This window comes from Protopterus annectens, chromosome 9.part0 (genome assembly GCF_019279795.1).
Source record: "Protopterus annectens isolate FY-2018-M chromosome 9.part0, PAN1.0, whole genome shotgun sequence".
NCBI classification, from domain to species: Eukaryota; Metazoa; Chordata; order Ceratodontiformes; family Protopteridae; genus Protopterus; species Protopterus annectens.
This window is the reverse complement of record NC_056743.1, coordinates 217,820,719-217,836,894: the sequence shown is the minus strand read 5'-3', so window position 1 is coordinate 217,836,894 and position 16,176 is coordinate 217,820,719. Positions and strand designations below refer to the sequence as shown.

The following is a 16,176-nucleotide window of genomic DNA, read 5'->3' as shown; positions in this document are numbered from 1 at the left end:
GGAGAAGCATTCTCTTTGATGGCGGTAAAGCTCTAGAGCATTTCATACCCAAACTGTCAGCCAGCTTGAGCTGAGCTGACTAAAAGACAAGCTTGTGCTGCCAGACCGTTTGTGTGCATGGAATGTGTCCTGAAGCTTTGGAAGCTGTCTGGCTGTTATATACTTGACAGGATACAACTCCATATAGCTGAGGCTACTGCAGCGCTGATCAATATGATGAATGTATTTTATCACAACAGAATGCCTTACTGATTTCCTTTTTTGCATGGGACTTTTAGCCAATGCCTTCTTCCTTAAATATATTAACGTCATGGTTGCCCAACTTACAATTTCCAGTCAATTGTGATTCAATAGACAGAGGCAAATAGCAATGCGTAAAATAACATACTCCCCACATAACCTCTCTAAACTTCCTAAATAATATGCTCTCTCCTAATAAATGCCCATGATTCATAGGGACACAGTTAGGCTGGATTGCAAGGCTAGGCTTACAAAGGCCCTGGTGGTCGTTAGTCTAGTATATACATATGAACCTATGAGATTCAGTCTATTGTGATTTCACTCAAATGTATTCAGCCAGTTGTGATTCAGGCAAATGTGATTCAATTATACTTGAGATTATTTTATCTCAAATTTTGCTTTTAAGTTCAACTGGAAAGAGAACAGGGAAGAGATTCGTATAATTCATACAGATTTCTCTATTCCATTCATATAATTTTATATACGTCATCTCACCTAAGATTTTGCTGATATTTGAGTTGTGCATGTCAGGAAAGGCCTGGAGAATTTTTCTGCGTTCATCCTTTGCCCAAACCATGAATGCATTCATTGGTCGCTTGATATGTGGCTCAGTATTGTTTCGCCCTCGAGATTCCCTGTAGACCCGAGCTTCAGCCACACTGGCACTTCCTGTAGGCCAGCAGTAATATTGCTGTAATTTAGCTGCAGACCCATTCATTGCTTTATTGCCTGTATTAGATAAGCAGGAAGAAAAGAGAGTTGGCGTAACATATTAATGTCATTGTATAAGAATTTGTTCATCACTTTGTTCTTTTACCTCATTTATGTTACATATTCAGACACTGTTATTTAGATCTAAATTATAAGGAAAAAAAGCATTTCATTCATGATACATAAAAGAAAAATATTTCAGCATGCCCTACGCATGCTCACATGTCCTCATTACTTGACCATATTATCCATGGAATTAAGGATAGTAATTTAGGTTGTTTAAACGGATAGTTGAAATAAATATGCTAAACAAACAGGAAGTAGCATATGGGTCTCTTACAAGTATGTTTAGTTACAACAAAATTTATACTCTGTTTGACTGCCATGTCCCTATGCAAAACAAACACTGTAGGCAGCTGACAAGACAAACACATAACATGCAGGCAATAGCTGAAAAGCTGAATGTAGCCAAAAGGGAACTATATATATATATATATATATATATATATATATATATATATATATGGATTCACTTCATAACCTCAAAGTACTGAAATCTCGAATTTCAGTACCTCGAGGCTATAAAGACGAAAATCAACAATATCGAGTCAGCAAAACACCGAAATACACAATCCCGACGCCCATATAAACGAAAGGATGAGGTTACCCACCATATCATAATATCAAAAATGCATAGAACACTTTTAATCAGCAAAACGCAATCCACCACAACTACTATGTGCATATCTGCAACATTTAAGAAAGCTATCCGGCTCCACATCATAGTGGATAGGAAATACAATATATAAGGAAAAAATAACAAACGCAAAGAAAGCGTAGTATAGATACAGTACTATACGATCCAACATTATATGAACTAAACAGGTTACAGTGCTCACACATTATAAACACATAATACCATGATATTGTACAAATAGATGTTACCGTAAGTTACTGTCAAAGCACCGGAATCCCACGCCAGAACCCCCTAATAACAGCATCAACATACTGTGTGACACGGTGGCAAATACAGATGATTTACAAATAGTAAGACTATATAGTATACCGGTTACATTTTCAGTAGCCTAGCAATAGACATGAGGAAGTCTATCTCAGAATATGTGTGCCTGTTCCGCAGTATGTTCTCAAACTGGGCATGCCTTTTAACAACGTTACGTCGCTTAGGAGATGGGGCAGCTCCACAAGTCATTCTTACACGCAGTTCCTCAACTCGGTCCTGTTCTCTAGCCAACACAGTCATCAATATGGAAAGGTCACAGGTTTTATGCCCTAGTAGAGACTTTAACCTTCGATGCCATGCTTCCACGCTATTCTGTGTTCGTGGTAGGAATAGCGTGTTCAGCTCATACACATTCCAAAACGATGGTGGAAACAATGGGGGAAAGCGTGTACATGCTGTGGTTCTAGTACAGAACTTACGCAGCTTCCCTAGCACATACCAGTCTGCAAAGTACTGAATTAAGGGCTTCCACTCTGCTGGAAACAGATCTTTAATAGCCATGTACCCTGATAACACATCACTTTCAGGTACAAACGCCAATGCGACTAAACACTTAACATGCAGTTGAAAAGCCATGTTAGTGTTGTATAGGTGTGCTAAGCCTAACTGTTGTACCTTCCTCCAAATGTTCTGACCGAAGTGGAATAGGCATCCCTTGGACATTACACCCTGCAAATTCAGATGTACACTTCTCTTAGCAGCTATCTCAAAGTCACTTAATATGTATTTCAATTGCAAGTCTAATCCTTCCTTATTTAACAGATTCAACACACAACTCCACATAAAGTTGTATGCTTTTAATGTCTTCTTCGTCATTAGACAAAATACCAAGGGCACACTCTTGTGGAAACCACCATATTGCACTAGGCAGTGAATACTGTATAATTGTCGGCAAATAACCCCCTTATAGAGGTATGTACCGTCTACTAGCCATATTGTCGCACTGCTCAGATCAACTAGATTCTGCTGTGTGGTAAATACTATTACGCTTGTTTCAGTAGCAGAATCACACATTCTTGAAGTAATAAAGGGGCCACTCTTCGTTGGATAGTCACAGACGTTTATATAATTTATGGAGAACAGTTTATCTTTCCCTACATGTTTTCTGCGTATTCTACCTACATGCTGGATGAGGGCTTTCTGGGTAGGAAGGCTTGGTGTTACATCAGCGGACGTCGACAAGACATGGGTTATCGCGGGATACTCTGGATCGTACCCGTATGTCATCACAAACCCTATATTTCTCTACCTCCGTTGGATCTCCACCATGGGAATGTTGTACCGATTTCTGTAGCCTTTCACCATCTGGAACACTGATGGTAATCGCTCTACCCTTACACTTCATGGTTTGTTTCCATTTGCAACACCAATAGGTCTTTTCATCAGCTACTTTTTCACGATGCATTACAAATCCATCCAACAGTAGCACAACTCTTCCCTTTTGCGAACTTATAGGTCGATACACCGCTCCTAACGTACCTGGGGCATTTTCAGTCTTATTAACAGCAGAAGCCATTGTTAGTAATGCTATGTATTGCATACAAGTACCGTTCGACATTTACATTCATTTTATAACGCTCGACATTTCAAATTTTGCGGTTTCTCTCATTCGATATTTTGCTATTTCGTCTTTATAGCCTCGAGGTACTGAAATTTGAGATTTCAGTACTTCGAGGTTATGAAGTGAGTCCATATATATATATATATATATATATATATATATATATATATATATATATATATATAAATACACACTACTAAAGATTATTGTTGTAAGATAGGCTGTCTTTAAATGTGTTAACATAAAAAAGCAAATATATACTTTTAAAGATATGTTGTTGTAAACTAATTAGTCTGTAAATGTGTTGACATGAATTGCTGCCATAGCTCTCAACATCTTAGCACAAAAAATCTGGACAAAGCCCAAAAATAAGAATGATTTTAAATATTGCTTTGTGTTACCTTATAAAATCTGAATCTCAAATGCCTATCATTATTTACTGAATTCAGTCCTCACTGATTTGCCACAAAAATCCAGGAAAATCACAAATTTTATGACTAACAGTCCAAAAACCTGAGACAACAACCTGGACATTCTGCAAAAATCTGGACAGTTGAGAGGTATGATTGCTGCTATCAATATGCATAGCACAATCTTGTCTTAAGACCCATTGTGAAGCTACCTGCATATGGATACTGTATAATGATAAAATATGCAAAAATAGCCTCATTAGTCATAATGTCTAGATTCTTCTAGTCGCAGTCAAGAAATTTGAACATTTATTATGTATTCCAAACACCTTTAGCATCACAGTCTCACATTAAAAAAATGCCATCTCTGCTCAGGATACTGTAGATGCAGCCATTCTTCAAGCAACCCTAACTTTCAAGCTGTCTCATCTTGACTACTGCCCCCTAGGTTATAAAAGTACATTTAAAATATGCAGCTATATTGACCTTTCCCAGTAGTGAGAGCAGTTACTCTAAGCAGACAATCCTTCAGGTCAGTCATAGGAAACCAGGCCTCAGTAAAGTTATTTCTGCCAGATGCAGCATTCTTCTGAAAGAAGTATGTAAGGAAATCAGTTATCTCAGCAGAAACATGTGCCTTTCTGATAGTCTAAGCCTAACATTGCCTTCCATGCTTATGTTCATACTAGTAAATATTTCACCTCCCTTTCTAAGATTTTCCATTACTTTCAATAACTTTAACGACATTATCATTTTCTTTCCTAACCATCATTCTAAACCAAACTTTCAAGTCCTTTTACTGTAAACACTTCACTTCTTGTCCAGTATCCCACTGAACCGATTGCTTCTAAGCTTAGTTTTTTAAACTACTTAACACCAGTGAAAATGAATGTTTTGCTTTCCATTCAATCCCAACAGTAATTTTCTGCCCCTAACCATGCTTCATGTAAAGCAAGCAAAACGCCACTGCCTGCGCTACCAGCTTTTTACTTTTAATGATAATCAACAACTTTTCATAACACTCTAAGGATTTAGTTAGCATCTGATTATGGAGATTCAAAAATGAAGTGTGTTAATCACCAAATCATCATCAGCTATTCAAGGTGTGGAAATCCTGCTGTTACTAACAGGTGAAGGGGATCACCCAATGCACCAATAAGGATGTTAGTTTAATAGAGTAAGTGGTTCTGGAAGATTCAGATTTATGGAGAGGATAGTCATACTGAGTGTTTGGGTGACGAAAGAAGAGGCACACTTCAGGGTGAATACATCTCATACTGAAGGCCCCAGATGGAAAAAGCAATTCTACATTGGAGGCTTTAACAGCCAACTGACACAAATGTGATTACAGTCATACCACTGCCAACCTAAATGCCATAAGCAGTTTGTCACTGCCACCTCTATATGAATGATAACTGGCACCTGTGTCTGTGAGGAGCGGGATCCACTCCACTGCTTCAAACTGGTCTGATGCCTAACAATGTCAGATCCCTAATATCTTACGGGTTAAAGCACAGGAAAGTGCACACAAGTCTAATTCAATAGCCAATTCACCAAAAGCACTGCTCTTCTTGGTATGGGCTGCCAAGATCCAGATACATACTAAGCCTGCATGGTGACCATTAATAAAGCTGAGTAGTTGACCTAGAACTCCAGTTTCCTTTCTTACCATGTTTTCTGTTGAATTACAGTATTTTCCAGTGCCCCTTACCCATGATAACTGCTTTTGCAAGGAAACTGTAATTTACTCATGCCCTTATATATTTACACAAATGCAATACTCAGGGAAGTCTGGAAGAATTCTAATTCCACATAGATTTTCTTCCTGGCATAATAATACTGCTAGCACTCTGAGTATGGCCAAAGGCCACTAGTTGCTGGATCACTCTTAGTTTAACAAAATCTAAAATATGAAAAATAATGGGCCAGATTTATAAACTCACTGAGATATGATGTGTGCATGGCCATGCACACTTCATAGTAGTTTTTTTTGTATTCATGAAGTGCCCTTACATGGTATTGCACTACCATCCAACACAAAGACATTCAGCACTGTTAAGGGCTGGCCCTGCAAATGTGCATGATGTTAATGAGGCATTCCTGGGACAGAAGCATATGCTAAATAGCCATGTGCTCTCTCCTCAGAACTGTCTACAAGAATCCATGAAGATCTGCATGGCTATTTCCACCATGACATGTTAGCAAAATGAATGTTGTCTGGGTTGGGGGGGGGGGGGGGCAACTAGATAACAGCGCTTGCTGTAAAAGTGCCATAATTGGTGGCTGGACATATACATGCTACAATATTGGCACTTCTTTCACTACTGAACCTGGGTGGGGTGGGGGATACACTATACTATACTGGAACTAACAGGGACAGGGTAGTATATTGGATACCAGGGAATAGTGCCATAATGCCCAGAACAGCACAATGGCAAGGGGTGCGGGGGCATACCAGACAAAGTGCTCAAATGCTATAATGCACAAACCATAGTACAGGGATCAGGGGGGGCTAGTAGACAACTGGAAATACTTTTCAGTGATGGCAGCAACATTCTTTCATGGATTAGGGGTGTAAGCAGCCGCTGGACATTAGGGATGAGCTCCTAAAGGGTCATGGCAGCACCAAGGTTACTATGTGAATGGGGGGGGATACACAAATATGAATATGGGTTAAAGTGTACTAATGCACATACATCATGAAGAGGATCAGAGAGGCAAAAAAACAGACACCAGTGCATAAAGTCTTAAGCACCACAATGGTAACACAAGTATTTTAGGGGTAGACCAGTGGTCATAATTGGGATCATTGGGTGGGGGGATACACTAGAGCACCAAAGCCTAAGTCACACATACTGTAATCTCTATAGCACTAAAGTATTACAGGTGTGGAGAGGACCATTGTATGGTAGGGACAGGGACTGTAGTGGGTGTGGGTGTGGATGTGAGTGTACATGCATGCATCTATATGTCTGTGTGAGTACTTGTACACAAAAAATCACTCATAAGTGTTCCTTCGTTGGTATGGGAAACATGGTTTATGATAAAACAGAAAGGCACAACCTGCACATTTATAATCTGTTTTGCCTGTCTTCATTGTGATATGAATGAGTGTTTTAATGAGTGTATGCATAATTTGTCCCTATTTATACCAGGACTGCAGTCGGTGTAGGGCACACTTCTTCAGGACTAGCACTTACTCACGCAAACTCATTTTTTTCCTTCAGAGAAGTTTCCAGAGTGTCATGTCTTAAGGAGCACGTACATGTTCAGTGGAAAATGACAGAGAAAAATTGGGAACCATTTATAGAATGCTGACTTATGGGAAGCACAGCCTAGGAAGAGCTATAGTAGCAACATATATGGCTTTGTGGGTTGTTCTGAGAAAAGTAAACATAATTGTTTAGTGGCTAGGGTTTTTGCAGCTCCTGAATAAAAAAGTTATGCACTCACCATAACATTCTATCTGTGTTGTCCATTTCCATTCTTCCTCAACAGATGGGTTCCAATCCGACCCTCAGATTTGACTCAGCTGCTTTTTCGAGCTTGTGGAATACTGAAACTCTCAAGTTCCTCCCTTACTCATAATGCACTAGTCCCCTAACATACCTCCAATCTTGTTTGCTGACCTTTAAGCCTATATGACATAACAGTATCTAGTGCTCAAATAAAGGAACATTGGATCCTTTAGCATCTTCTAATCCTTCCAGAAATCAAATTGGTAGGGGTGTGAAATGAGGGGAGTTAAAGAAGAATGAAAATGGACAATGCAGATGGAATGTTATGGTGAGTACATAACTTCTTTCATTCCTCACCAAATGGGACAGAGTCCCCAGATACCTAAATCCTAGGAGGACTTTAAGTAAGGATATTCCTTTGCATCGCTGAGGCGAAGGCTGGCTTTCCTCTAGAGACCAGATTAAAATTTGTAATGAGCAATAAGGTTATGAGGATTACCCCAAGTTTCAGCTGCACAAACATCATCCAAGGATGATCTGGATAAAAATATTGAATAAGTTGCCATAGATCTGGTGGAATTAGCTTTTAGAGGTTTTTGGCAAAGACAAAGCCATTTTTTTAGTTAACTATTTGGCTAAGGTCATTTTAGTAACTGGTTTGCCCAATTTTGAATCCGAAAAGGAAACAAATAATTGATCTGATTTTCTGAAAATTTTTGTCCTATGTAGATAAGAACATTACTGTTTATGAACATCCAGCAGGTGCAACATACACTCTCCTTTGTATGAAAAATTAAAAAAATATGAAAGAATTGCCTTTTGAGCTATTCGAACTAAAACATCAAGCATTAGTAGTAAGAAATATTTGTAAATTAAACGCCAAATAGTAGTAAAAAATCTTGTTGCGATCAAAATGTCTTCACTTTTGCAAACAAAAACAGCTTTATGTTCTTCGTACCAAAACAAATCTTCTTGTTGCAATTAAAAATAGTTTCACTTCTTAGTAGAAAAACAACAAATCTTTACTGGATGAAACTTATATGAATCGCAGGTAAGTTCTCTGCTTATGCAAAGAAACAAGAAATAACTATTGTATTGATACATATTTAAAAATCAAACAGAAAATCAACATTCTATTTAATTCTGTAGAAACGTGAACATATAACTGTGATTGGTTGAAACTTTAATATCTCTTAGAATATATATTAGAATATAGGTGGTTTTAAAATTCCAATGGTTGTCCTGCTTCCAGCTTCTGTGTGATTGGATGGAGTGTTTGTAGCCAGGAAATTCAGTGGTAAAACTTGAATGAGAGAACTTTGAAAAACTGGTGTGCTATAAAACTTATAAATGCACCTACGAGGATATAGTAATTGGGGTCTGTGTGTTTGGTGGTTTTCATAGATACATAAACACCATTAGGTGTAAACCATCTAATCAACTATCTATCTACTATGTAGGCTAATTTGTCTAAAACACACACTAAGCTATCCATCTTTTGTGTGGCTGTATAGAGAAAGTATATGCAGGAAATCAGTTAATAAAATCTGACTGGGTGAAAATTTGAAATGCTGGTTTGCTATGGGTCTTATAACAAACACCAGTGAGGACTTTGTAATTTGGTTATGTGTGATTGATATTTTTATGTTTGTTTGGGGTTCAGGCACCTAGGCAGCGAGACATTTCCCTGCGATACATTTTGGATGGGGACACATGGCTGAAGTGACATTCATCTGCAGGGAAATATGGCTGTTTGCAAATTCCCTGTGGGCAAAGAGAAGAACGTGTTGTCATACCTACAACTTCAATAACCAAATTCACAGGGGGAAAACAAACAGCCATATTTCTCTGCAGCTGAATGTCACTTCAGCCATGTGTCCCCAGCCAAAATGTATCACAGGGAAATGTCTCGCTGCCTAGGTGCCTGAACCCATTTGTTTGTCTTTTCGGCTTTTCCTGGTTAGGGGTCGCCACAGCAGAACTCCAGTCCACTAATGATTGGCAGTCAATTTTTATGGTGCCAAATTGCCAGCCCGATGCCCAACCTTCAGTGAAGGCACGCCCATTCACGCATGTCTTTTGGAAGCCACTTGACCACGAGGAGGACATGCAGACTCCACACAGAAGGCACTCCAGCTGAGAGTCGAACAGGACAACCTCCTGCTGTGAGGTAACAACGCTACTGCTGTACCACTGCGGATATGTGATTGGTATAGAAACTAAATGTTGTTCTTGTTGGTGTACAGCAGATTATCAGTTAAGTAACAGTACTTTTTTCTAAATACATAGGAGAATTTAAAATAATAAAGAAAGCAACCCTGCTTAAAAACATCTCTGTGTGTTAAAATGAATAAATACAGATTGTCTACAGTGCGTTCACTCAAGCTTCTTCAGATCTGCCTCTCTGGTGGAAACTTTAATTCGAAAAAAAAAAACTTTTTGTGCACAGAAGTACAATAACTAATAACCAATTGATAACTAAAAATAATAATAACATAATTGTACAAATCTCCACCAAAGTCAAATTAAAACTCAGCTGTCAATAAATAATAAGAGTGGTGATAAGAGTCTCCTAAGACTGAGAATGCTGGTGATGGAAATCTGAGTGTTAAGTCCTGGTGGTTTATATGCTTCTAGTCTGATCTGCCATTCTAATTTGCATTTTTCCAGTCTGTCATTTAATGATCCTTGCATTTCTTCTTTTGGTATGAGATCTAAATTATGAAATTGGGATGTGTTGTGTCCGGGTTGATCTTGGTTGTGTTTAGAGAGTGTGTTGTTGTTAAGCTAATTAAACTTCAGGGTGCTCAGAGTGACTTGGCTGTTTGAGAAATGTGGAAAGAAAACTGGAGGGTTGATAGTTTTATTGACATTGGATTCTGACACCACCTTAGGAAGGAAAGGTTGGGTTGGTTCTTAAGGATACCCTTTCCTTATGAAAAATCAAATGAGGAGTCTTAGAAGACAGGGCTTGAAGTTCTGAGACTCTTCTAGCAGAGGTAATGGTCACTAAAAAGACAAACTTCCATGTTAAAAATTTTAGTTCACACTTGGCTGATGGTTCTGAAGGACACTGGGTCAAAGATTGTAAAACCAAATTCAAATTCCACAAAGGAGTGGGATCTTAAAAAGGGGGTCTGAAAAGAAAGGTTTCCCTTATAAAGGCTTTACAAGTTTGGAAGAAGCTAAGGACAAATTATTTCTCCAATGTGAAAATTAGAAATGGCAGATGGTTGCACTTTAATAGTTGAAGCACTAGCACTTTCATTAAAAATTGTAGCTAAAAACTCAAGAACTTTAGGTACTGGCACTGAAAAGGGGTCAGTACCATTTTGTTGTGCCCAAAAAACAAATCTTTTCCATTTACTTTGGTAAATTTTTCTAGTGGAAGCTTAGTGGGAGGTTAAAAGAATCTGGTGGACAAGGGAAGAGAGCCTGAGCAATCAATGGAAGTGGAAAAACCATGTGGTCAACTTCTGGCTTGAAATGTCCAGGTGTATCATATCTGTCAGGTAAGACAGGAGGTCTGGAATTTGATCCAGAATCCATGGCAGGTGAAGCAGGTAAGGCCAAAGAAAGGGGAACCAAGTCTGACAAGGCCAATAAGGAGCAATGAGGCTGACTGTGCTCTTCAACTGAGATGCTTTCTGAAGGAATTTGAGGATTACAGGTACTGGGAGGAAAGTATAGAAGAGACAAGGGGGCCAATTGTGGAGAAGGGCATCCCTCGGTGATTCCCCAGTGGTAGAATCAAGCAAAGAACCTGCCACACTTGTTGTTGAGGGGAGATGCAAAGATATCACAGCAAGGTTGTCACCATTGATGGAAAATCTTTTCTGCCACTTTCATGTTGAGTGACCACTCATGAAGCATTAGAATGCATCTGCTTAACTTGTCTGCTATCACATTGGATTTCCCCGGAATGTGCATTGCTATCAGAAACCCATTGCATGAGATTGCCCATTGCCACACTCTCATAGATTCTTGACACAAGGAGTAAGATTTGGTTTCTCCTTGTTTGCTGATATATCATTCTGAATCACAATGGCCCCGGAGGGGAAAGTGTCTTGAAAGGTCTGCAATGCAATGAGGACAATTCTCATTTCTAAGACATTGATATGCTTATTGGCATCTTCAGGGGACCATGTGCCTTGGACTGTCTTTCCCAAAAAGTGCTCCCGCACCCAATGTGGGGAACATCCATGTTAACTATGGCCTTGGGCTGAGGGAGAATGAAGGGGTAATCTTGCATTATCTGATCTGAGTAAATCCACCAAAGGAGGCAGTTTTTGCACACTTGAGTTATCTTGATTTGGGTGGGTAAAGTTTAGTGAAGAATAGACCACTGAGTTGCTAGGGTCCACTGAAGTATTTTCATGTGATATTTTGCTAACATAACCAAGTCTATGACAGCAGACATTGAACCCAATGCCTGAAGGATCAATCAAGCTGAGAGAGAAGAATTTTGAATTATCTTTTTGACCTGGAATCATATGGTCTGTACTCTTGGTAAATGAAAAGAGGCTGTCAAAGATACCTTGTTGAACAAAGCTCCAATGAATTTCAATATTTGAGTTGGTTCTAGTTGAGATTTGTTGTGATTTATAATAATTCCCAGATGAGAGCATAACTGGAGTACATAATCTTGTGCTTTGATCAGATGATGCCTGGTTGGAGTGGTTATGAGCCAGTCATCCAAGTAAGGAAACACCCAGAATTCCTGCAGCCCCAAGTGAACTGCCACTACTGCCATGCATTTGATGGTCACCCTGCAGGCTGTGGTAAGACCAAAGCACACATCTCTGAATTGTAATGACTGGCTCCCAGCCAGAAGCGTAGGTATCTTCTGGATCATATGTTCCTCTTTATATGATAGTACACATCCTGAACATCTACTGAACACATCCAGTCATCCTTGCCCAGAAAAGGAAGAATGGACTGAATCATTACCATCTGGAAATTTGTGTGCTGAACTGACTTGTTCAGAATGCTAAGATCCAAAATTGGTCTCCAGTCCCCTGTTTTCTTTGGCACTAAAAAGAATCTTGAATAAGTTCTTAACTTTTTCTAGTCTTGGGACCTGTTGGATGACTCTTTTCTCTATCTGATTTTTTATTTCTAGTGCTGCTGCTTTCCCCTGACTGGGTGGAACATCAAAATTTTGCTTATTGTTAAGCAAGGGGTATGGAAAAGGGTTTTATATAACCTCTGGAAATAATCCTCTGCACCCATGAATCTTTTGTAATATCTAGCCAGGCTCTCTGATGCAGGGATAAATGGCCCACAACTGCACCAAGAGGTGGACAATCAGGGCCTCCTTTCAGGAGCACTTATAGGATCAGTCAAAGAAAGTATGTCTAGATCCTTGGTTTTGTGGACCTTGTGGGTAGCATTGTTCTGTTAGAGTTCCTTCCTCTACACCTGGGGGAACTATCTCCACATGGATCTTGGAAGGGACCCTGGGACTTTCTGAACCACATTTTGCAACCACATCTTTGACTCCTAGAAAAGTTCCTTTGAGCAGTCAAAAAACATACATCCACAGCAGATGGTTTTACCCTCCTGCTCACACCTGAATAGTGTATCTTTAACCTTGGGGCCAAATAAAGAACTTCTGTCAAAGTGAGCATTGATGAAGGAAGACTTGAAGCCTCTGCAATATCATACTGGCACATCCAGGCATTCCTTCTAATGGAATGTCTGAATCTACTGCCCTTGAGTTGCCTTCAGCTGCATGAAAGATAAGCCTCATGGAAGAGTTTGACATAGATTGTAGGGTAGCCAGCTGTGAAACAATCCAGGTTTCTGCCTCAGAAGTGAAGGTCCCAAAGAGGGATTTGATAAGTTCTTTAATCAAATCACTCTGGAGTTGAGTAAAGTGTGCAAAATAATTCAGCGACTGAAGTGCAAAAGTCACTGAAGCACATACTTGCTTCCTGAATCTGTCCAGCACCATAGACTCCCTGTTGGGGGAGGGGGTGAAAAGAGGATTTTTTTTTTCTGCAAGTTCCTTCTTTGTGGCCGCCACTATGAACATGACATCAACTGGTACTCCCATGCTCCAAAATTCCCTGTCCTTGGATGGTGCCAGGATCCTGTCTGGTCACTGGGGATTGGCTCAATGGAATCAGGTTCCTTCCATTCATGTTGAGACATCAAATCAATGAGCTCTTTGGTGGGTGGAGTCACCCATCACGTAGATGGGCTAGCTCCAATGGCTTCTAGGAATACTGACTCCTCTTGGGAAGGGTTGTCGGAAAACCAGCCACCCCTTTCCTTGAGGATTGCTATGATATCTCCAAAGGAGATGTCACCAGGTGGTGATCTTGGGGACCCTTCCTCTTCACCAAAATAAGTATATTTCATGCCAGACTCTTGAGGAGAATCAAAGTTCCTCCTTTTGCACTTTCTCTTCCTAGGGACGTCTTTGATGGGATGTTCCAGAGAAGTATCAGAAGATATCAATATATCCTACTGGGTATCCTGGTGACTTTGGGTCAGCTGTTCCTGTGGTGCAGGAAGTTGAAGCTCAAGACACAAGGACAACTGGGTCTGGGAAGTAGGAGCTGAGGAGGGTGGATACATCCTTTCTCTTGCAGCAAAGAAAACTCTTCACTACCCCAAAATTAGAATGTCTCAGAGAGAAAGAGACAGAGCGCTCCAAGAAAACATGCTTCTGTACTATCAGATACTCTCGACCCTAGGGCAAACCACTTGAGGAAGGAGTCAGAGCCAAGCTGTCCAGCACCAAGGCTCAGAGGGGCAGAGACAGCTCTGACAATCTCAGAGTTGACTTCAACACCCCAGATCCAGTGCCCACGTTATGGCTCTGAGAGTCAGCTGGCTCCAAGGTGCTCATAGCCAGTCCAGTCAAAGACGGTACAAGAGTAGAAGATACAATGATCTTCAGATCCGATATGGGCAGCTCTGTGATCCTCAGATCCAAATGCTCTGAAATCAAAGGTCAGATCAAAGAAGGAGCGAGTACAGGCAGGATAATGCTCATGATGGTCTCCAGACTTGATTGGGTAGGAGCCAGAAGAACCCCCATTTGAATTTGTGCTCACAGGAATTTCCTCATCATCTTGTCCACATCTGCTTTGGTCAGATTTCTGAAGGAGCAAGAAGATGAGATACTGATGAAGCCCTAGAATGATGATCCTTAGGAGATGGGAGAAGAGAGGACACCTGATTCAAGCGTAGAGGATGAGATCTGATCCATGGGGACCTTTCCGTATACTTCTTTGGTTTCAAGGGAGTAAGATCCAAAGTGGTGAGAGTAGAACATTTTGTCTTTGGATCCACATTGGTCAGATCTGAAAGTTTTAAGATCTTAAGAGGCAGTTCTGAAACCAGAGTCGAGGAACTTGTATGATTTGGGGAATGCTTCTTCGCCTCTTTTTGTCAAGCTTTTTATTGGTTTGAGACCCATTTGCTGAATCAGAAGATTTTAATGGAAGAAACCATCACAAAATTAACTTATTTCTTCTATCAATTAGAGCCCTAGGATTGCAAGCCTTGCATATGTCACAAGGAGAATCCAAATGAGTTGGGTCTAAACAATAAACACACATAATGAGTGATTCAGAGAGAGGAATTTTATGGCCACATGCCATACAGTTTTTAAAACCATTTGTTTTTTCTCCCATATTTTAACCACAAGAAATAAAAAAATCCTTATTTATTTATTGTAAATATTGATAGGAAGGACAAAAGAAAGTATTGCCAACAATAGTATTACAATGATATACCTAAAAGGTATAAAAGGGGAAAAAAGAAAGATTACCAAGCATGGTAATGTAGAATTACACTAAAAAGATGTAAAGAAACAAGGGAGGATATGTACAATGTTTTTTTCTTAAAAGGCGGTAAATAGATGAATCCTACCACTACTCGACAGCTAACAGAGACCATTTCCATATGCAAAGGTGGCAAATGAGATATGAAGTATGTTAAGGGACTAGTGCATTATGGGTAAATGAGGAGCTTGAGAGTTTCAGTTTTCCATGAGCTGCAAAAAGTGGCCTTGGCAAATCTGAGGGTCAGATCCTGATCCATTTATTGAGGAATGAACGAAAATGGCAACATCAGATCCACAGTTCAGTCCTGCTCTCTAATCACTTTTTCAAGTTTTCAAGTTCTCCCCATCTCTGTGTGAGATTTCTCTGGAAATTTCATCTTCTTTCCAAATCCAAAACCATGGTTGATGATTGACCATTCTGAAAAGATCCCCAAATACATGTACCACATTTGCTCTTGTTCTTGTTCTTATTGAAATGGACTTGGCAGGATTATCAAAGTTAACAACCATAATAAAAAAGCAAGGTTGTGATTATGAACAGACAAAGATAGGAGCAACACAAGGTTATGACTACATCTAATGCTGGTCTGTACAGAAAAGATGGGTTATATCCTTTGGACACTGCCCTGACACTGACCTGATATGAATCAGTTTGGTATTAGGTGGTCAAAAACATTATGGCAGTAAGTCACTGCAGTAAAAAAGGGTCAAGTGGACGAGTGCTAATGTACCACCATTATGGCCAAGGCTGGTGTAACATGAAGCAAGTGAAAACTGTACTTTGTGGCTCAGGCTTGTAGCTACATGGAAATAATAATGGCCCAAAAGAGTTTTACTAGTGAGGTACATTATTAGTTTGACCATGCCTGACAAGTGCATCTTCAGGAAGGACTGAGCAAAGAGGTTAGGTATGGCCACAGAAAATGACAACATGTAAGTTTTCCACAGTTTAAAAGTAATGACATCTATCTGTA

At 39.8% G+C, this 16,176-nt stretch overlaps 1 protein-coding gene across 4 annotated transcripts in view; it reads right to left on the bottom strand.

Moving 5' to 3' along the window:
* Positions 1 to 16,176, bottom strand: part of SOX6 (SRY-box transcription factor 6) — a 2,230,635-nt gene that overhangs the window by 53,591 nt on the left and 2,160,868 nt on the right. For all 4 annotated transcript variants that reach the window (XM_044082775.1, XM_044082774.1, XM_044082776.1 and 1 more), the window contains one exon: positions 736 to 969. In XM_044082775.1, coding sequence (XP_043938710.1) covers positions 736 to 969 — 234 coding nt within the window. The remainder of the gene's footprint in view (positions 1 to 735; positions 970 to 16,176) is intronic.